At 37.5% G+C, this 22,216-nt stretch overlaps 1 protein-coding gene across 4 annotated transcripts; it reads left to right on the plus strand.

Annotated features, from left to right (window-relative positions):
* The first annotated feature begins 882 nt into the window (after positions 1-882).
* On the plus strand, positions 883-21,082 carry Ociad1 (OCIA domain containing 1). Of its 4 annotated transcripts, none has more exons than XM_042678237.1 (9): positions 883-965; positions 2,274-2,336; positions 2,696-2,776; positions 7,176-7,229; positions 9,025-9,072; positions 10,144-10,279; positions 13,334-13,509; positions 17,696-17,836; positions 20,585-21,082. In XM_042678237.1, the coding sequence occupies exons 2-9, from the start codon at positions 2,279-2,281 to the stop codon at positions 20,620-20,622; spliced, it is 732 nt and encodes a 243-aa protein (XP_042534171.1). In that variant the 5' UTR covers positions 883-965; positions 2,274-2,278; the 3' UTR covers positions 20,623-21,082. The 4 variants fall into 4 exon arrangements, with proteins under 4 accessions (XP_042534171.1, XP_042534170.1, XP_042534169.1 ...); XM_042678234.1 differs by lacking the exon at positions 883-965 and adding an exon at positions 978-1,058; XM_042678236.1 differs by lacking the exon at positions 17,696-17,836 and having other exon boundaries at positions 888-965; positions 13,334-13,554.
* Positions 21,083-22,216: the final 1,134 nt, after the last annotated feature.

Here is a 22,216-nt window from a genome sequence, read left to right on the forward strand (position 1 = left end):
AAACCGTTGAATCTGTGCGGTTCTATGGCTGTGTCTCTGAAATACGTTTGTAGGAGAACGAAGGTGGAGTGGCTCTAGAGTCAGTGGAAAAGATGGAAGTATGGACAGGGCAAAGGGGTGGATTGGTTGGTTAGGGCCTACCCTACTGTTGGAACAACAATAAACTTTCAGTTTAGAGTAGGCAATCAATAAACATTTGTGGAATGAATGAAAGAAAATGAATAAATCAGGGGTGAGGTGGGGGGAGGTTGGGCGTGGCAGCCAAATGTTTGATGAACCAGAGGCCTGCCATCCAGTGTACGCTCCCTCATCAGAAAGGATGTGCTTGTTTTAATCCTAATATCATGTGTTCTTTTAATCGTAACAACCTCTCGAGGCAGGCAGGGGTCATGACCAAGGAGATGAGCAACGCCTGAAGCTCGGAGCCACCTCTGCCATTTTGGAACCGGTCAGAAAGTAGACCCAAGAGGATCGAACAGATTACTAAAGGGCATGCATTTACGATTTACTTTCTACGGCTTCGTTTAGAGGCTTAAAGAGTAAAACGATCTACTGTGAAGCAGGAAGGCCGGACACTCTCAGAGAGTGTGGCACAGTTGGGGTTTTAGGGGTGTCCACACCAGCAGGTCACAGAACCAGGAGGAAGGGGGCGTCACCAGAACACAATGCCTACCCGCGGCCTCCGGGGGGAGGGGGCGGGGCTCTTTCCGCGCAGCCGCAGTGCAACTCTGGAGCGCGATGGGGCCCCGGTGTGAAGGGCGGAGGGACGAATTGTACCGTGTGAGTCCGGAAGACGCAGGCGGAAGGGTGTACGAGGAGAGGCTGCGCAGTTATCCTCCGTCGGGAGAACTTGACGTCATTTCCGGCCTCCGGGGCTAGTGCGTCCGGGTCGCGGCCACTTGGAGCCCGTATCTGGTTGACTTTTTGGCTGCCGCGTCGCAGGCCGGCCCCCTTCGCCCGCCCAGGTGCCCGGCGCTCCTTTCTCCCTCCCCTGCTCCTCTCGGCTTGCCTCGCGGTCTCCGACCCCGGGTCGCCAGGGCTCGCCGCCGCTTCGGGAGGTGGGTCTGGTGGCGCCGCGGCCCCCGTTTCCGCTCTCTGCAGCCCCTCAGCCTGGCGCTCGCTGTGTTGTGCCCTCCGCCATTTTCCTCCCGAGGGTGGCCGGGCCGGGGCCTCGGTGTGCGGGTGAGGGCGGGAGGCCGCGGCAGCTGCGGGCGGGCGGGCGGGGCGGGGGCCCCCGCGTCCGCGTCGGCCGCTGCCCCGCGCTCCGGGGCGGCTGGCTGCCCGCGCGCTGCCCGCACGCCTGCGGGCCTGGCTGCTTTCCCTTGGAGTCGGGTACATCTCTCCGTGGTATTGTTTAGAGCGACCTTGCCAGGCTCTAGGAAGGATGGAGTCGGGGAAAATAAGGTGTTCCCCTCCCCGCCCCCAGGTGGCTTTAAAATAGGAGTCATTTGTTCAGAAGACTTGGTCCTCGAATTCAGATTACCTTTCATTTATTTATTTATTTGAATAATGAATTAGCACGTCGTAGGCCCTGGGCGATGACCCCAATGACTGACTGAATGTCGGAGGGTCCCACTGCTATTGTCATATACTGTATACTATGTCGTGTGTTCATGCAGTATTAGAAGTGGGAATTGTCATTGCCCTGTGGTGTTACGTAAGGTAGATATTTGATTTGCTGGCCTCACATCCTGTGGCATGGGTTTGAAAAAAAAACCCAATTAAGAAGGTAATAGGATACTGTTGCATTTTTTTTTTTTTTGGAATCATGTATTTGACAGTTGAAGATTATTTGAGCTGACGGAAGAACGTTAACAAGTTAGATTGGCTGTCTGCTTTACACCACAGGGAGAAGGATATGGCCTCGTTTGTTATCCACTTTTTTTTTTTTTTTTTTGAATATTGCTTTGTGGAAGAGGTGGCATGTTTCCTGATATTTCCTTCTAAAATGGAAGTCTGGAAATGATGAGATTTTTCTTCTATTTGGAACGTTAACCTGATCATTAGGCATAGGTGAAAATAATCCATCTTTAGTGTTGTTTTTATATTTTAACCATATATTAATGTAACGGTTGGTGAATACCTACACCTTTTCCATCTAAGGGAACTAACAGGAATAATCAGTCCAAATTAATTAGATTTATGATTTGCATTTAGCTTTATTATACCAAGATGTCATATTTAATATTTATTGTCTTGTGGACAAGTAATTTTGTTAAATATTATGTTTTTAACATTGTGATAGTTTCTAATATTTAAATGTTTTGACACAGGAAAAATGAATGGGAGGGCTGATTTTCGAGAGCCGGACACAGAAGTTCCAAGACCAATTCCCCGTAACTATCATATTAAGTATTTATAGTTAGTAGCATTTTGTGGTTAAAGAGAATTTTATTGCCTAAGTAATAGTAGCGCTGGGCTGGGTTAATGAGTGTGCCACCTACATGATCACGCAGGGTTTCACACTTGGTTTAATGCTCTCATTGCCAATTTGAAATGCCTAGTGATTTGAACAAGAGGTTTCACATTTCCATTAAACACTGGGTCTAACACCTGGTTCTGACTAGTTCTAAGTTTGTAAATGTTTACATGTACTAGTATACAAAATATTAGGTGTCTTTGGTTAAGCTAGTATTGCAGTTTAGTTTTTTTTTTATGAGCATTTTATTATTTTTCAACTTTCCTTGGCGAAAAGACATAGGAGCTGATTACATTCCAACTGAGGAAGAAAGAAGAGTCTTCGCAGAATGCAATGATGAAAGCTTCTGGTTCAGATGTAAGTTCAATTTTCTAATGAACATGGTTTGCTCCAAAATTTGTATCTAGAATTTTGACCTGAGTTTGCATTTGAAATTATAATTCCATGTAGAACAAATTTGCATGTTCCTGGCTCTAGTGGCTAGTGACATGTTTTTGGCATGGTGTGGTTATTGCGCATAGATGTTAAAAAATGGAATTGTGTACATTTTAAAGCAATTTCAGTATTTTTTCAAAACCAGGAGGCAATTTTATCAGTTATAATAATGGCCCTTACTGGGGGGCTGGGAAGGTGGCTCACTGGTAGAGTGCTTGCCTTCATGCATGAGGCCCTGGGTTCGATTCCTCAGCACCACATAAGCAGAAAAAGCCAGAAGTGGTGCTGTGGTTCAATTGGTAGAGCGCTCGCCTTGAGCTGAAGAGCTAAGGGACATCGCGCAGGCCCACAGTTCAGTCCCCACAACCAACATACATACACACACAAAAAAATAATAATGGTATTTACTGAGTGTACATTAGTTTTATAAAAACAACCCTGAAGGGATGATAAATATTAGCGATGAAGAAATTGAGGTTTAGAGATGTTAAATGAGTTAGGCAGTGTTGTACAGTTAGTGAGTTATTGTGTCTGAACTTGAAGCCAGATCTGTCTGAAATGCAAGCTGGTTTTTTAACTCACTTTTAAGTGTAATAAAAGCTGGTTAGATCCATTTTATTATTGTGAAATATTATTCAATTACAGTATTTTTTTGTTGTTGTTGATCATGAGGCTTGAACTCCGGGCTTGGGTGCTGTTTTGAGCTTTTTTTTTTTTTTTTTTGCTCAAGCCTACAGCTTTACCACTTTGAGCCACAGCTTCACTTATGGTATTTTGGTGGTTAATTGGACTTTACTGCCCAGGCTGGCTTTGAATTGTGATCCTCAGGTCTCAGCCTTCTGAGGAGGTAGGATTACAAATGTGAACTACCAGTGCCTGACTTACATTGGTTATTTTCAAGGTAGGGTCTCACTTTATGCCCAGGCTGGCCTGGGCTTCATTTCTTACACTTGTACTTACCTGTATCTCTACGCATTATGCCAGCCATTGTGCTCCTCTCTAGCTGGGATAACAGGTGCTCACCACTGTGCTTAGCCATTAGTTGAGATGGAATCTCATGAAATTTCATGTTCTGTCTGGCCTTGATCCTGGATCTTCTGATGACCATCTTTCAAGTAAAGTAGCTAGGATCACTACTTCCTGTTTCAAGTCTTACTGTGAAGTCATATTATTTCTAGATATTTAAAACTGTGGGTCTGTGAACTGACTAGAAACTGGTGTGTCTGAGCCTGAATATACAGGTAGTAAAGACTCTGTACATGAGCATATGACTTGTCCTTTTGGGATATCCATTTGTTTTGATTAGGATGAGGATTAGATAACATGTGATGTTCTATTCAGTTTTACCATTATCTTTTTATGTTATATTAATAGAATAATACACAAGTTAGAAAGAGATCTTAGGCCAATCTGTTTATTTCTTTATTGCATGAGTGGAAGCTGAGCTATATGATGGCATAATAGTGAACCCCATTAGCATAACTGTTACTTACTTTTAACATTGAACAGAAAACCCTTGTCCACTGTTGACATGGCTAACACATCACCTTTTATCCTCATATAATTAATTCTTCAGTGCTGCGTTTTTCAGTGTTTGAAACAAGATGTGCTGTAATTAAACAGGATTTGTCCTTTGAAAAACCATAAGTGATAATACATAAAGGCATTCTAACTAGCCAACAGTAAAGAAACCTTTTACAGCAAAGGTAAAATCTGCTAGTAAGTAGAGTAGTAGAGTCAAAACTTAAGATTTCTGCAACTTGTGTCTGAAGACAAATGTAATGCCTTCTCCAAAAGTTACAAATTTTTTAAATTATAAAATTTCTCTAATGATTCATATATCTTAATTTCTTAGATTCTTAAATTGTCCATGTATAGTTAGACCAGAGTTGTGCAAGCTCAGTCCTTAGGTCAAATTTGTTTTTGCAGAGGTAATGAATTGTTTTTACTCTTGTTCTTGTTGTTCTTGGTAGTGCCAGTCCTGGGTTTGAACTCAGTGCTTGGGCATTGTCCCTGACCTTTTTTGCTCAAGGATAAGACTGCCACTTGAGGGTTTTGGTGATTAATTGGAGATAAGAGCCTCATGGACTTTTCTGCCTGCACTAGCTTTGAACTGTGATCCTTAGATATTCAGCTTCCTGAGTTGCTAGCATTAAAGGTGTGAGTTATGGGGCATCCAGCTATTTTTACATTTTTAAATGATTGAAGGGAAAGAAAAGGAAAGACTTTGTCATTACATGTGAAAGTGACTTAAAATTAATATTTTTATGCCCATAAGTAAAGTTTTATTGAAACATCTAAATAAAGTTAAAACATACATGGAGCTGTTTCTGCATTATCTCTGTCTGCTTTTTCCTTAAAACAGCAGTCAAGTAGTCTGGATTAAGACTAAATAGTTACTTCCCCTCTGGTTCTTTAGAACATGTTTGCTATTCCCTGGTCTGGAACAGAACTATTCAATGTACATCCATGACAGATGGAATTACTTAAAATAATTTACAGTGAAAGAATATAAAGCAAAATCAGGAAAAGGATTATGAAGTAAAGTCTAGAGGAAGCCAGATGCAAGCTTCTGAAGTCTTTTAGTATAATCATGCACAAAGGGCATCTTTAATTTCTCAGGTATTGATACCTATCATGGAAGGTGGATAACCTGAGCCTTGCAGGTACTAAAATTCCAGTCCTCTTCCCTGTATATAAGCATAGTTCAAACTTAGGAACAATTATTTAGGTAATTTTCATGTAGAGAACTAGTCGCTAGTCAAGTTGCTTGCCAGATTGGTTTGCAATCATGACAGAATATTGTTAGTGCTGGTGTAGAGAACAGTGATTTATGTTTCTAAGTTATAAGTCATCTTAGAGTTATGAGAACTTTGGATTTTTCACTCTAGATTAGTAAGTATAAAGCTACAATATTTTCATATAGTTTTTCAATTCTATGCTGGTCCTGCAATAAACTTGGAGCTTAGGCAATGTCCCTGAGTTGTTTTGCTCAAAGCTAGTGCTCTACCTCTTCAACCACAGCTCTACTTCCAGCTTTTTTTGTAATTAATTGGAGATAAGAGTTTCAAGAATTTTCTGCCCAGGCTGGCTTTGAACTGTGATCCTTAGATCTCAGCCCCCTGAATAGCGAGGATTATAGGCATGAGTCACTGGCGTCCAGTTTTCATACACCTTTTTTTTTTTTTTTTGCCAGTCTTGGGGCTTGAACTCTCAGGGTCTGGGCACTGTCCTTGAGCTTCTTTTGGTCAACTCTAGTGCTTGAGCCATAGCGCCACTTCCGGCTTTTCCTGTTTATGTGGTATTGAGGAATGAACCCAGGGCTTTGTGCATGCTAGGCAAGCACTCTACTACTGAGCCACATTCCCAGCCTGTCAAATACTTTTAAGGAGTATTTAAAATAAATGGTTTATATATCTCTAGCCACCATGTGATTTTGGTCAAATATGTTTTGTATTTTGGTTTATTCAGCAATATAGAACTTAAAAGCTCCTTCCCTGATATCAGAAAGATTACATTACAACATGGTACCTGGCATTGCACTAAATATCGTTCTGAGCAAGGGTCTTATCTCTAATTTTCGGTTTCTTTATCTTTAAGTAGGTGGTAATATTATCTAATAAAGGAATGATTCAAAGTAACATGCATATAAGGTATTTAGTATGCATCATGGATTATGCTTGGTTATTATTCAACATTGACCTATTTAAAGAAAAGTGGCTTTTATTCATATTCTTTTTTCTCCTTCAGAAGTAACTTGTCATTTTTATTCTGTTATTTCAGATGGTATTATTAATGAACTGCTACCTATTTTGGAGCCTAAGATGGATCCTTAAGTATATTGCTTACCGTTTTGTAGTTTTTAAAAATATTATTTTATTATTTTTTGGTGCCTGTCCTGGGGCTTGAATTCAATACCCGGTGCTGTCCCTTAACTTTTTTTGTTCAAGGCTAGTGTTCTACCACTTGAACCAAGCCCCTACTTTTTGCTTTTTTGCTAGTTAATTGAAGATAAGAATCTTACGGACTTTTTTCTCTGGGCTAGCTTCAAACCACAATCCTCAGATCTTAGCCTTTTCAATATCTAGGATTACAGACATGACTGCTGGTGCCTGGCTGTAATGTTTTCTTGAAAAGCATTTTTTTTTTTTACCATCTATGTGTATAGTACAGCTTTCAAAGATATAACAATTTCTTTTAAAGGTAATTACTTGTGCAGTCTACTTCTAGAAGGTTTTATTGATGCTCATTTATCTCTTATTGAATTCAAGGCAAATTAAATTTTTTGTTGTTGATAATGACTTTTTCCCCCCTTCTATAGCTGTGCCTTTGGCTGCTACAAGTATGTTGATTACTCAAGGATTAATTAGTAAAGGTAAATACTTAAAATTTGAATTGTTTATTCATTCATTTATTTATTGTCATTCATGGGACTTGAACTCAGGGCCAGGGCTCTGTTCCTGAGCTCTTTTGTTCAAGGCTTATGCTCTGCCACTTGAGCTACAGCGTCACTTCCAGTTTTCTGGTGGTTAATTGTAGATAAGAGTCTCATGGCCTTTCCTGGCTAGGCTGGCTTTGAACTTTGATTCTTACATCTCAGCCTCCTGAGTAGCTAGGATTACAGGTGTGAGCTACTAGTGCCCAGTGATAATGGATCTTATTAAGCGTTATTATTGAAGAATTTAAGAGTTTTGTCTGTAAAAGTCCACGGATTTTAGCTATTACTGTGATGTAAAAAATCATCATTAATAATTTATAAGAACAAAAAAAGTAAAGACTTTTGGATGTAAAGACTTGTGGATGGTTTATAGGTACAGCAGCAGCACTTTTACTTAGATTGTTAAAAATTCAAAATAATAATAATAATCCTACTAAGAGTATCTGAGGTGGGGCCTTGGAATTTAATAAATTGCTGTGACTTTTTTTTCAGAATTTCTTTTTTATGGTGGTCCTGAGGCTTGAACTCTGTTCTTGGGTGTTGTCCATAAGCTCCTTTTGCTCAAAGTTAACACTACCTCTCAAGCCACTTCTAGCCTTTTCTGTGATTTAATTGGAGATAGTCTTACAGATTTTCTTGTTCAGGCTGGCTTTGAACTGCAGTCCTTAAATCTCAGGCTCCTAAGTAGCTAGGACTACAGGCATGAGAAACTACCATTGTCTGGCACGTAGTCACATGCTATATTTCTTCTTGTTGCACTTTCATGTTTTTTGGTAAGTTTTGTAGCTTTCTTTTTTCTTTTCTTTTTTTTTTTGAGTCCGGTTGTGGGGCCTGAACCCAGGGCCTGGGCGCTGTCCCTCAGTTCTTCATGAAGCTCAAGGCTAGCGCTCTACCACTTGAGCCACAGCGCCACTTCCAGCTTTTTTCTTTTTGCTTATGTGGTGCTGAGGAATCGAACCCAGGGCCTCAGGCATGCAAGGCAAGCGCTCCACCACTGAGCCACCTTCCCAGCCCAGTTTTGTAGCTTTCTCTATATGTGTCTTTCATATCTTTCATTAGATTCATTCCTGCATCTTTTTTTCCACTTAGTATAGCACTGAAAACTATTAAAGACTCAGGGATGTATTTAGGTTTAATAAGATAAAGAAGGGAGAAAGACAAAAGAATGAGAAAGATTTCCTGTTGAAAATGGAGTTAAGGACTCCATAAATGAAATCTACTGAGAATTGTTTGTTGTTCTTGGTATATAGAAGCAGTTTGTTCATCTATTGGCTTGATGTTGAGTGGTCTTTCTATATTCACCTTTCTGATGGTTAGAGGTCTTTTTATATTTTTAAAATCTATTGACACTAAATTCTTTCTCTTAAAAGTAACATAGAGCCGGGCGCCGGTGACTCACGCCTGTAATCCTAGCTACTCAGGAGACTGAGATCTGAGGATCATGGTTCAAAGCCAGCCTAGGCAGGAAAGTCCGTGAGACTCTTATCTCCAATAAATCACTAGAAAACTGGAAGTGGTGCTGTGGCTCAAGCAGTAGAGTGTTCGCCTTGAGCTGAAGAGTGCAGAGAAAGTGCCCAGACCAGAGTTCAAGCCCCATGACCGACAAAAAAAAAAAAAAAAAGTAGAGTTCTCTAGGGTCAAACAGTTAATGTTGGCAGATAATCGTTAGATAGTTTGAACTGGGTTTTCTCTGACAGTGTTACTCAGAAATATTTAACTCTTTATTCTTTAGGAATCCTTTCAAGTCATCCCAAATATGGTTCCATCCCTAAACTTATATGTAAGTATGTATGGTACTGCATTTTTCTTTTCTTTTTCATCTAAATAAAGTTTTTATCAACTTTGATACATTGTGACTTACTCATGGTGTTATATGGTTATATATTCTGATTAGTTTGTTTTAACTTGTCCTTAAACGGACTACTTGGATATTTTATTATTAGCATCAGAAAATGAATCATATAAAAGGCCTTTTTCTTCTTTTATTGTAATACAGCTGTTGAATTGAAATTATTTTGTAGGCTGCATAGTATTGATTTAAAAAGAAAGTTTTGTTCTGTCTGGGGAAAGTAGAGCAAATAGCCCTGAGAACGGAACTCAGTATTTTTGTGCTGATCCTGGGCTTGAACTCAGGGGTTGGGCGCTGTCCCTGAGCTTTTTTTGGTCAAGACTAGTACTCTGCCACTTGAGGCACAGTGCTACTTTAAGTTTTGGGGGGTTAATTGGAGAGTTTCACAGACTTTCTGGCCCCATCTGGCTTTGAATCACCAATCTTTAGTTCTTAGCTTCTTGAGTAGCTAGGATTATAGCTGTGAGCTACCCAAGCCTGACTTAAACTTAATTTTTTAAAAGAAATAGTTTTAAATTTATGTTGTTAGCTAATTTACATTTTGCAATTTTGGCTAATACAAAGAAAAAATTTCTTTTTCCAAAAAGTAGTTGAGGCATTTCATGAATCTTTCCAGATAGGATAGCCTCTCTTTTGTATTAAAAACTGAAACATGAGATAATGAGGATAGTATGTAGGTTAGAATTCATAATTCATTATTTTAAGGGATTTGTTTTACCTAGTTACATATTTAAAGCAACCCTATGAAAGTGGCTCAGTATCTAACAAAACTAGTGTATTGGAATTGTTTTATCTTAATGAAACTTTATTTTTTTGAGGGAGGTGAATTATATCCATAAAGTCTTTCTGTGATCTTTTGAGCCTAATTTAATGTACTTTTACTAGTATGTTAGGAAATCTTTTTCTAAAACCAAACAGATACTTAGAATTAAACTTTTTTTAGTAAAGATTTTTTTGTCTGAAAGGTCTCAGTCATACTGTTTTGTTTATTTTACAAATAAGTTGCCTGCATCATGGGATACTTTGCTGGAAAACTTTCTTACGTGAAAACTTGCCAAGAGAAGTTTAAGAATCTTGAAAATTCTCCTCTTGGAGAAGCTTTACGATCAGGACAAGCACGGCGATCTGCACCACCTGGGTAGGCCTTATTCTGATCTTAAAATTTAATTTTTAAGAAAAGAAAACTGGACAGTGCCGTCATTCAGCATACCAAACATTGCCTTACTGAAAAATCTTTGGAAACTTGCCATTTGTTATAGGCTAAAATAACTTGCTTTAAAAAGAAGAACAAGGCATGTTGGCTACTGCCATTGTTACCAGTATAGTTTCCTTCTATTGGGAGTCCATGTTTTAGAATGAAAGGTTTTATCTTCATTCAGTTTGGCAAGCCCTTTTGGTTTACTGAATTTAGACTTCATTTAAATTCCCAACTTGGTCAGTCCTATTTAACAAATTACAGTTTTTCCTTTTATTGTTTTTGTTGTTTAAAATAGGAAAATGAATTGCACAGAAAATCTGTTTTAACTTTTCTCTGAGATTCAGCACATTAATCTTTGTTTTGATACTTTGGCTTCATACTGATAGCCATAGTTCTTTTTTAATTTTGCTTAATTTTTTTTTTTTTTTTTTTTTGTCAGTCCTGGGGCTTGAACTTGGCCTGGGCACTGTCCCTGAGCTTCTTTTGTTCAAGGCTAATGCTCTACCACTTGAGCCACAGCACCACTTCTGGCTTTTTCTGTTTATGTGGTACTGAGGAATGGAACCCAGGGCTTCATGCATGCTAGGCTACCACTGAGCCACATTCCCAGACCTTTAAAAAATGTTTTAAAAAAATGTATTTATTTGTGTGTGTGACAGTCCTGGAGTTTGAATTGTAGGGCCTAGTACTGTCCCCTGAGCTTTTGTGCTCAAACCAGAACTCTACTACTTTAGCCAGAGCTCTATTTCTGGCTTTTTGTTGTTGTTGTTGGCTGTGGGGCTTGAACTCAGGGCCTGAGCATGAGTCTCAGAGGGACTTTTCTGCCCAGGTTGGCTTTAAAACATAATTCTCAGATCTCAGCCTCCTAAGTGCCTCGTTTTAACAAGGCATGAGCTACCAGTGCCCAGCTTACTTTTGGCTTTTTTTTTTTTTTGCTAGTCCTAGGGCTTGAACTTGGGGCCTGGGCACTATCACTGAGCTTTTTGCTAAAGGCTAGTGCTCTACCACTTGCTGTAAACAGCACTTGCTGTGTTCTTAATACCTCACTTCCTTAGCCACTGGAATGCTGGGATCACTGGCTTGAGCCACCATGTCTGGGTCTCATTGTTGCTTAAATAATTTTTAAAATAAACTGAGTAAATTCTGGTATAAATTGTTGTAAGTTCTTTGGATAGTATTTTGTTAGGATATATTAGAATGTATAACATTTTAAAGTTTATTTGTGCCAAATTCTGTAAATCAGATCAAATTTAAATCTATAGGCACAAAATTATTTACTGATGATAATTAGTGTTGTTTTTATAAGTTTCTGAGGCCGAGCCTTATTGTGTAGTTTCAAAAATAGTCTTTTTCCCTAGCCTCCCAATGCTGGCAATATAGGCATGTACCACCATGTCTAGGTCTTTCAAGTAGCCTATTACTTTGTATATATTTTCTCTGCTTGTTTTTTCTGTTGTGAGTTTTGAACTCATGACCTGGCACATGCTTGCCAAATTCTCTGCAACCAAAGTATGTACCCCCAGCCGTACAACTTTGCTTTAAGTAGAGAAAACTGAATTAATTTCCAGTGAAGGAGAATGGTTCATGGATATTGGGAAGTTGCTTAAAACTGATTGTAAAGCATCAAAATGAAATGTTTTTGCTAACCTGAAAAGGTAGAATATAAATTACATATGCATAAAATTTCCTCTTCAAAGAAAAGTTTATGAGTTTTAAGTAGATAGTGATAATGGTTGTGATATGCAAGATTTCTACTTTTTATCCAACTTTTCTGTATATGATCATTATAATAAGAGTCAAAATGAGCTGGGGGCTGGTGACTCATGCCTTGTAATCCTAGCTACTTAGGAGGTTGAGAGCTAAGGATCATGGTGTGAAGCCAGCCTGGGAAGCAAAGACCACAAGACTTTATCTGTAGTTAACCACCATAAAGCCAGAAGTGGAGCTGTGGCTCAAGTGGTAGAATGCTAGTCTTCAGCACAAAAGCTCAGGGACACTACCCAGTCCCCGAGTTCAAGCCTCAAAACTGGCACACATGTGTTTAACCTTAAGGTTTTCTTAAAGACTATAGTATAGTGTGGATAAATGAATTTGGATAAGTAGACAAAAAAGTTACAGTCATTAAATAGGTTGATAAATTATGTTTTACTGTTAAGCACTGTAAACTTCATTTAGAGATAGTGTTTATGTGCTATAGCAAATTTAGTGGAAATACCTTTTCCCACGAATATGTGAAAGGGTATGCCTAATGAAACTGAGACCTGAACCAAAGTTCTTTTTCCAATAATTTTAGGATACATTAAAATTATCTTCAAAGTTAGAAATTTAGGAAATGAGATATGTCTTCTGTTTCCCTGACAATTTTTTTTTTTTTTTGGGGGGGGGGGGGTCTGGTCGTGGAGTCTGAACTCTGGGCCTGGGCGCTGTCCCTCAGCTCTTCAGCTCAAGGCTAGCACTCTACCACTTGAGCCACAGCACCACTTCCGGCTTTTTTCTTTTTGCTTATGTGGTGCTGAGGAATCGAACTCAGGGCCTCAGGCATGCAAGGCAAGCGCTCTACCACTGAGCCACCTTCCCAGCCCTTCCCTGACAATTTTTTTTTTTTGGGTCCGGTCGTGGGTCTGAACTCTGGGCCTGGGTGCTGTCCCTCAGCTCTTCAGCTCAAGGCTAGCACTCTACCACTTGAGCCACAGTGCCACTTGCGGCTTTTTTCTTTTTGCTTATGTGGTGCTGAGGAATCGAACCCAGGGACTCAGGCATGCAAGGCAAGCAGTCTACCACTGAGCCACCTTCCCAGCCCCTTCCCTGACAATTTTTAAGTTGTGTAAATCAGTACTCTTTTTTTTTTTTTAATGCTTTCTGTGGGGACAGAGTTCATTTTAGTGCTTATAAATAACTTCAAATTTGGATTGTTTGATCAATTTAGTAATTTGTTTTCATACCTTAACAACTGAGGACAATGACTCATTTTTCTTACATTGTATTTTTTTACAGGCACTATTCTCAAAAGTCAAAATATGCCACAAATATGAGTGGTCAGCCTTCTCTTGTGCCATCTCCAGCAGCAGACAACATAGAAAAGGAGATGCTTCCTCGTTATGAGCCCATTCCATTCAGTGCTTCTATGAATGAATCCACTCCTACTGGTATTACTGATCATATTGCCCAAGGTAGAAACTTCTCTTGAAATGAATTTCAGCATTTTATGGTTCAACGTATGTATAAACTTTATTTGATGACCTTTTCTGCTGGATATATATCACCTATATGTTCCAAACCATCAGCCATCCACCTAAACCCATCCGTCAGCCTACATCAGCATATTTGTTACTTTCTTCATTTGTTTCTTCATTCAATATTTCATGAAGATCAGTAGGTATCAGGCACTCTTGTGAGGTATGGAAGAAGTTAAGATGAATGCAGACTTCATTCAGACCTATTTCTCATCTTATGGAAATTATCTGGTAAAATATGCAGAAATGCAAAAATATATTACAAGTTGATTTATTAATTTAAATATACATAATGGAAAAGTAGAGAAGCGTTAAGTTATGTTTCAGGAACTAGAGATTTGGAAAGGCTAAAGTATGGTAGATAGGTTGATCTTAAAGTTTTTCAGCTTTTACAGAACTTTTGTCAAGAGAAAAATCCATGTTAAAGGGAATTGTAAAGTCATAAGTATGGAAGTCTAAGACTAACATGGAAGACTATAGATCTAAGTGAAACAATAACAGCTTTGGATTAGAGCCTAGATTTGACTTACAATTGACAGTTAAAGTTAACTATATGATTTTGTAGTTATAGTCACAACAACTAATATATAGTACTCCAGTCTCTTCTTTCATTAAAAAATTTCTTCAGGTGGGGCTAGTGTTTGAACTCAGGGCTTCCAGTTTACAAGGCAGGCCTTCTATGGCTGAGTCACATTGCCAAATCTCTAGCTTGAGTTTTTTGGTCTCTTGATGGAGATAGTACTGGTCAAAGAACTGTTAGAATTAAATGATCTAGTCAGATGTGAAGCCTGTAAAGCAATAGACTCAGCAAATGTTAAGTTTCTTCTTTCTTTCATTCTAGTCTGCAATGAAAAGTGGAGAATTAGAAGCTGGAAGCATAGGTCTACAATTCTAAAACCCCAAAATCTGGAAACCAAAAACTTTGTGACCTGAGCTCATTTTGTAGCATACTTTGACCTAACTGATATTAAGTTATAAAAATAGTTTTTATTTCATTTATTTGAAATGACTTTTCTATATTTTGTTGCCAAACACTTGTGTGGTTTTATTTTGTTTGTTTTTTTACTATGCATTCCTGCTTGGATAAAAGATCATAGATCTTTGTATTCTTTGAAAACTCTTGGTTTAAAGTGAATTCAGTGAGCCAGTAACTGGGGAGCAAATAAGAAACAATAAGGGTTTTATTTTATTTTTAAGATGGGAGAGATTTCGATTTTTTTTTTCTTTTTTTGGTCAGTCATGGGGCTTGAACTTGTGGCCTGGGTGCTGTCTCTGAGCTCTTTTGCTCAAGGCTAGCACTCTACCACTTTGAGCCACAGCACCACTTCCGGTTTTGTTGGTGGTTACTTGGAGGTAAGATACTCATGGACTTTCCTGCCTGGGCTGTCTTTGAACCATGATCCTCAGATCTCAGCCTCCTGAGCAGCTAGGATTACAGGCATGAGACACCAGTGCTCAGCCAAGATGGGAGAGATTTTATAAAAGCAAAGGTGAGGATGCAATGGGAGACTAGTTGATTATGGTTAAGAAGGTTTGAAAAGCTGGGCTCTGGTGGCTTGTGCCTGTAATTCTGGCCACTTAGAAGGCTGAGATCTGGTTTAAAGCCAGACCTGGGCAGGAAAATCCATGAGACTCTTAACTTGTTAACCACTAAAAAGCCAGAAGTACTGTGGCTCAAGTGGTAGAGTGCTGCCTTTGAGCACAAAAGCTCAGATACAGCCTCCCTCCCCCGAAAAAAAGTTTGGCAAAGATGAAGAAAGGGGATCTAGATAGGTCAGAATATAAAGTGTGTACTAGCTGAATGTGTCTGTGCAAATTAATTAAAATTCAGTTTCTCAGTTGCTTTGGTAATAGCATTTTAGTTACTAGTCATGTGTTCTGGTAGTTCCTGTGTTAGTGCCAACATAGAACATTCTTACTTGTGGAAAGTTGTTGAGGATCTCTTAGTTCTCAGTGTGTGCCCTTTCCCTTTGAAAAGACAACATCAAATTATGAGAAGTGGGTAACAGTGGTTAAAGTCACCATCTTATCTCCAGAGACAGTCCTTGTCTTTTACCGTTTCATTCTTCCAGTCTCAAGTCCAAACTCATTCTTCTTTGCTCAAGACAGAACTTCCACATAACACCAAAATAATCACTTTGGTATCTACCCGGGGTAACAACCAACTCCATATGTAATAGTACTTTAATACCATCCATAGCAGCCATCCTCTGTCCTCTTCTAGTTTTGTTTTTTTTTTTCTACCTTGAAATTAGGCCTTTTTACTGCTCTCCACATGGACCTCCCTGGTTTCCTTTGCTTTGCCCCAGGTTCTGCCCTTCCTTCTCAGAGCATCTTCTTTGGTCCTATTTATCCAATGCTTTAACTTTTGCTTGCTTTAACTAGGAATCCAAAGTTAATAATCTTTTCAAAATAGAAATCACTCCATCATAGCTACTAAAAGCCTTAGTATTAGTCTTAAGTTACTTAAGTTAAATCTAACTTAGATTTAAAGCAGTGCCATTTTATATTAAAAGTGCAGAAAATTTTCCTCAATCTTCTCTTTGAATATGTTTTCATTTATCACAATTTCAGAACAATAAAGTATTTTTCTTCTGGATGAGAAAAACCTTATACCTAGAAAGAAAGGTCATTTAGTCAAACTACTATATTTCCCAAGATTCAGAGAAGCTTAGTAATTTGCCCAAGGATATACACAGATCGTCAAGTGTCATTATCACTTTCAGAATTTTAAAAGTTTCTATGGTGCAAAGACATGAGGTCATTTGTTAATTACTAATGCAGTGCGAAGTGTTTCATGACCAGTATCAGATTATATTTTTCTTTACATCTTTTTTTGTATCTAGAACAGGTTTTCTGTCATTTTTAGAACTTGTTAGAAATACAAGTTTTTGCTTTATATCAGTATAGTAATGTGTAGTTAATGTTGGAAAATTATGAATATTCATTGGAACCTTCTCATTCAGTTTTAAATAAGTACCTTTTATTATTTGAATTTTAATTAAGATGATTATTACTACAATGACATGTGTAAGTTATCTCACTGAAAAATACTTCTGGTGTGTGTGAGACTAGTAGTTCACTGAATGTTATGTTAACATTAATTAATTAAAATATTTATATGACTTTTTTGCTGTTTATCCATTTTATAAACTGTCTTCAGTATTTGATCCTGTCAATATTACAGAGTATTGTGTAGTTTTTTTTTTTTTGAAATTTATGAGTTGTTTTATTTATTTAGTTGAATACTAACTTTCATACACTAGAAACTTGTTATCTTGTTTTCACCAACTGGGTTTTCCTTTTCTTTTTTAATGGCTATCTACTTTTATCATTATAGTTAATATATTATTCTTATTATATGATTTTTCACAAACAGTGATTTATTTTTTTATTTTTTTATTGTGAACATACAGTACAGAGGGGGTGTAGTTTTTTTTTTTTTTAATCAGTATTTGACTCTTGATAAATACATTGTTCACACTTTGACTTTTCTGGGGGGAAATAGAATAAGTACAGGTTCCCAGGGTAAACATAGTGTTAGACCAGAATGAAAACAATCCCTTCTCTGGCTGAAGTTTAGATTTACCCTTTTTAGTTGTTAGTTCAATTATTTATGTTCACATACCATAAAGATGACAAATTAAGTTTGTTAAGTAATTGGAGCTGTTGGTATATAAACCCTGACTAAATGGGAACATTATTTATGGAACTGTTAAAAAAAAAATCTGTTACCAAATTTTATTCAGTAGACTCTCAATTTTATATATACTAATAATGATTTTCCAGTTTAAAGTACTACCATTTTAATTTGTTTAAATGGTATAGTGTAGAAATTTAATTTTATTATGTTACTCATCCTTTTTCTGGTGATGATTTAGTGCTTAAAAACTTCGTTAATTTTCAGTTGTAGGAATAAAAGTTTAAAACTATAAGAAGGAATAGATTTCAGTGTTGAAGTTACCTTGGAAAAAGTGTAAAGTACCTTTGGAATGGTGGTCATTTGATCCTTCATTTCTTCTTATTCTGTTTTGATTGTAGATAACAAGTATTTGCAAAGTTTAGTTTCTGTGGATTTATCTAAATCCTTTTGTCACCACTTATTAACTGTTTGTTGTTTTAGGACCTGAGCCCACCCCAGAAGAAAGTCCCAAAAGAAAAAATATTACATATGAGGAATTAAGGAATAAGAACAGAGAGTCATATGAAGTAACTTTAACACAAAAGACTGACCCCTCAGTCAGGCCTATGCCAAAAAAAGAAGGTATGATAGTTTAGTCTGAATCACGTAACTTTAGAATTGGAAACTAAAGCATTAGTTTCAAACAATTACAGTAGTATGTCATTAAATTATTCCATTAATCTAGGTAATTTTTTTAAGGAATAATAATTTTATAGGTATGTTTTCCATTTTTAAGGTGTTCAAAAGGCCATTTTCTGTTAGAAAATAAGTTGAAACAGCACAACTCAGGACAGTAAGACTTTAATTTTTTATTATAGTTTAGAATATTCACACTTTATAAAAAGTCACCTTGGGAATTGATATCTTTTTCCTACTGGTGGATCACCATATCGAGCTTTGCTTACCTGAGGTTGATTGTGAGATTGTACTGTTACTTTGGGCAAAACTGCTCATATAGAGTAGTGAGATTTGTATGTATGTGCATTTGGAAGAGTTATGTGCTATACAAATAAATTTTTAGGACATTTCCAAGAGAGCAATTTGATTTACATTATTTTTCTTTATAATTTGGTAATAAACCTATAAATCACAATCTCTAAGTCCTTTAGGAACAGCCATATATTATCCAAAGTCAAGTTTTGGACACAGAAATTTACTTCTACAGTATTTTAAGGTTTTACAAGTCATTTTAATGTAGGGTTTTATGATTTCACTTTTAAGGAATTCCAGAGGATATGTCATTGTTGGAAGGTTTTTCTATTTACTAATTTAAGTATCAAAGAAAGGAATTAAATTCAGGGATAGAGCACTTGCTAGATGTGTAAGATCCTGAGTTCAATCCTTATAAAAGAATAAATTATAAACTAATGAAAAATTCTTAAAACCTCAAGGGTAGGTTGGGAGAGGTAGGTGAGAATGTTGAAAGGGGTGACATCGATTAGTGTGTATTCATAAACTGCTTTGTTAAATGGCAGCTTCTTGTGTTACATAAAGATAATAACACCAAAACCTCATAAGATAGGAATTGGCCCTTTGTGCCTTCTGAAGGAACCATTTGCCATAAAGTGCAAAAACACATAAAAACCTTCAGCATTTGCTATTAGGATAATTTTAAGAGCCCAGGTATTTTTTTTTCTCCCCTCCGGTTGTGGGGCTTGAACTCTGGGTCTGGATGCTGTCCCTCAGCTCTTCAGCTCAAGGTGAGCGCTCTACCACTTGAGCCACGGTGCCATTTCCAGTTTTCTGGTGGTTTATTGGAGATAAGAGTCTCACTGACTTTCCTGCCTGGTCTGGCTTTGAACCGTGATCCTTAGATCTCAGCCTCTTGAGTAGCTAGGATTATAGGTGTGAGCCACTGGTGCCTGGCTAGCCCAGGTTTTTTGTTGTTGGTGTTATGTTTTGTGCTGGTGCAGAGCCTGGATGCTGTCTCTGTGTTTTTTTGCTCAAGACTACCTCTCTATCATTTTAGCCACAGTTCCATCTTTTTGGTAGTTAATTAGAAATAAAAGTCTCAATGGACTCTTCTACGTAGGCAGGCTTTGAACTATTATCCTCAGATCTCAGTAGCTATGTTTAAAAGCATGAGCCACTGGTATCAGTCTTCTAGTTTAATTTTTAAAGGTAGTGTTTATTTCACTTATAATCACTTTTATAATAAGGATAAGTAAAACCTTCATCATAAAAAAAAGTCTATCTTTGAAATAGATTTGCAGTACTGGTTGATGATTGTAATTAGAAAACATTGGCATCCAGTGGCCATTATTCTGTAAAATGTCAGGAGTTATGGTACAATTTCTGTTAATTGATTTAGACTGTAAGCTCCATGAGGGCAGGAAGTAGTATTTTTCTCATTTTTCTTTTCTAGTATATGTCTCCAAATATATATATTTGGGCTATCAGAAATGGAATGTATTGCTCAGGCCTTCAGTAGTAATAAAGTATAGATTTGCTGGGTTTTAACTGAACACTAGAAATGTAATGTGAATGTATGAACTTTTTTCTTTATAAAAGGAAATTGATTTTTTTGTGCTTTATGTAAAGACTTATGAGGTAGTTTAATTGATTTTCTAAAATGTTTTCCAATCTAAGCAGGAAATTTAAAAATGTAGTATAGGTTCACAGGGAGTACAGAAAAATAAAGTAGTTTTGACTTTTGACCCTAAAAGGTATATACAGTACAGTGATTATTACATGGTTAGAATTACTTGAGACTTATGAAGAGGAGTTAATTTGCTGATGGAGGCTTAAAAGAGAACCTTAAAATAGAAGACAACCTGTCAGTGACTCACACAGCCACCAGAATATTGGAGACCTTTTCCTTCTTTGTAGACAACTTATGAGAGAGAAGATTGACTTGCAATCTGAAGTTTTGATCTTGCTATATTTCCCATGAAAACAAAATTCAGATTTGATTTTTTTAAATTTCTTGATAACTTTTTGGTATATGCTATTTTATATACAACACTTACGAAGTAAGTAGTATGGTAAAGTTGTAAAGGCACCGAGGCTTTCGACCTAAAAACATTGAAATCTCAGTACTGCTACTTGTACCTTGGGCAAGTTACTAATCTTTTTTCTCACCCATAAGACAGACATTGTCTTTATATCATAAGGTTGTGTGAAGGTTAATTATTTATGTAAAGTTCTTGATATAGGACATGTCTAATTCCAAATAACCCCTAGTGCACAAAAATCTGCCCAGCCCATTTATAATTTGACTTGTTTTTCACATGAGACTCATAATTTCATCATCATTACAAACATAAAAACCTAAGATACTATTTTCTTTTACTGTTTGGAATCATCAGTTATTTGTGCTTTTTTTTCTAGTAAAAGTAAACAAATATGGAGATACATGGGATGAGTGAAAAATTACATCTTTGGATCTGCTGAAGGAGTTCAATATCCAGCTTCATCTAGGTGGTCATGAATACCTGCATGCCTTGAGCTCAGCAGCAGTCATCATAAACACATTTAAAACTAAATCCCAGGTTTTTGTTGTTTGACTTACATTTTTAAAAACACAGATTTCAGTGTTTAAATTGTATAAATGTATTGACTTTGGGGAACTCTGAATGATGGTATTATACCATGATTGTGTATAGTTAGAAATTGTTTTAGGTTACAAGGCAAGGATACTCATGAAAGTATTGAGACTGTGATGCTCTTCAATCAGCGTATATGGAGATAAATGAAATCTGCATGCCAAATTGGGATGGGTTGGGGGGCAAGCATAATTTCAAGTGTTTAGCTTTATGTCAAGTTATTAAGCCTTTTTCATTTGCTGTGTTTAGTGTTTATGGTAAATAAAATATAAAGGAACATACAGTAGCTCTCATCTTTTACTTTTATGTTTTTATTTGCAATTTGTTAACTTATCTTTTAAGTCCCACAACCACTTCAAGGGCACAGTCTCATTGACTTAAGGACTTTCTGTCAGGTCCCAACTCAAAGATTCCACCATTCCCAGTAGTGTCACTCTGAGGACACAACAAGCCTTTAACACATTTAAGATGCAAACTATAGTCATGTTCCCTAAATTTGCAAATCCCAGAGCAGCTTCATTTTTGTGGTTCAGGTGAAAATGAAATTTGTATTCTCTTAGCAGAAACCTGTTTTAGCCAAATACTACCATGAATCACCCAGAATTGAGGTGCTTAAAATAGTCATAGCTGGGTCTGTTGATGATTCCTATAATCCTTGCACTTGGGAAGCAGAGACAAAGAGGATCACAAGTTCAAGAGCAGCCTCTAAGATAGATAGAGAAACATTGACTCAAAATCAAGTCATTTTCTCTGTGAATAAGGATCCTAAGGAAGGCATGTGCTGAGTTGGCTACAGGTCTTCTGGTTTGCAGCTAGGTGCTTGATGGAGCTGAAACTGGATGCCAGAGCATTTGGGCCCTGGCCAGGACATGTATGCATTTAGTTTCAGAAATTTTCCATGTCTGGATTCATTTGGGTTTTCATGTGGGTATTGAGGCACTTGATTTGGTCCCTAATACGAGTGCAGAAAGTTGTATTGCCTTTCATGCACAAAAGCTTAGGAAGTCATTAGCATTGGGTTCAGTGCAAACCTATCAAAGGGTAGAAACAGTATGGACTCAGCACTTAGTCACAAGTAGAATTGATGTTACAGTCACCTTCCCATTCTACAGTTAGCTTCAGTTCATATGCGAAGGACCTTCAATTAGTATCCCACTGTAACAACTCAAAGTCTAGGAGCTCATCATGCCTATAATCAGGTGTAGTGTGGAAGAGACTGCTTAATATTCCTCGAGTCTGAAGGACTATAAATCTGAAGACCTGCTCCTGTAAGACAATCATTCAGTTAACAAAAACTGAGTTTACTGTAAACATACATCAAAATACCAAAGGAGAAAACAGCATGCAAATAATAAACAGTACTCACTTGTTCAGTCAGATATTTGGGCCCAGAAAGAGCATCATGAAATTGGAGAGG

Source organism: Dipodomys spectabilis, unplaced genomic scaffold, assembly GCF_019054845.1.
Source record: "Dipodomys spectabilis isolate Male_0828 unplaced genomic scaffold, ASM1905484v1 ptg000043l, whole genome shotgun sequence".
NCBI lineage: Eukaryota > Metazoa > Chordata > Mammalia > Rodentia > Heteromyidae > Dipodomys > Dipodomys spectabilis.

What these genes read in the sequence shown, in the direction of transcription:
- Ociad1 (XM_042678237.1), top strand. Translation starts at nt 2,279, where the DNA reads ATGAATGGGAGGGCTGATTTTCGAGAGCCGGACACAGAAGTTCCAAGA. An exon ending in CGGCGATCTGCACCACCTGG is followed by an intron (nt 10,280 to 13,333) that starts GTAGGCCTTATT and finishes ATTTTTTTACAG; the next exon opens with GCACTATTCTCAAAAGTCAA. An exon ending in GCCTATGCCAAAAAAAGAAG is followed by an intron (nt 17,837 to 20,584) that starts GTATGATAGTTT and finishes TTTTTTTTCTAG; the next exon opens with TAAAAGTAAACAAATATGGA.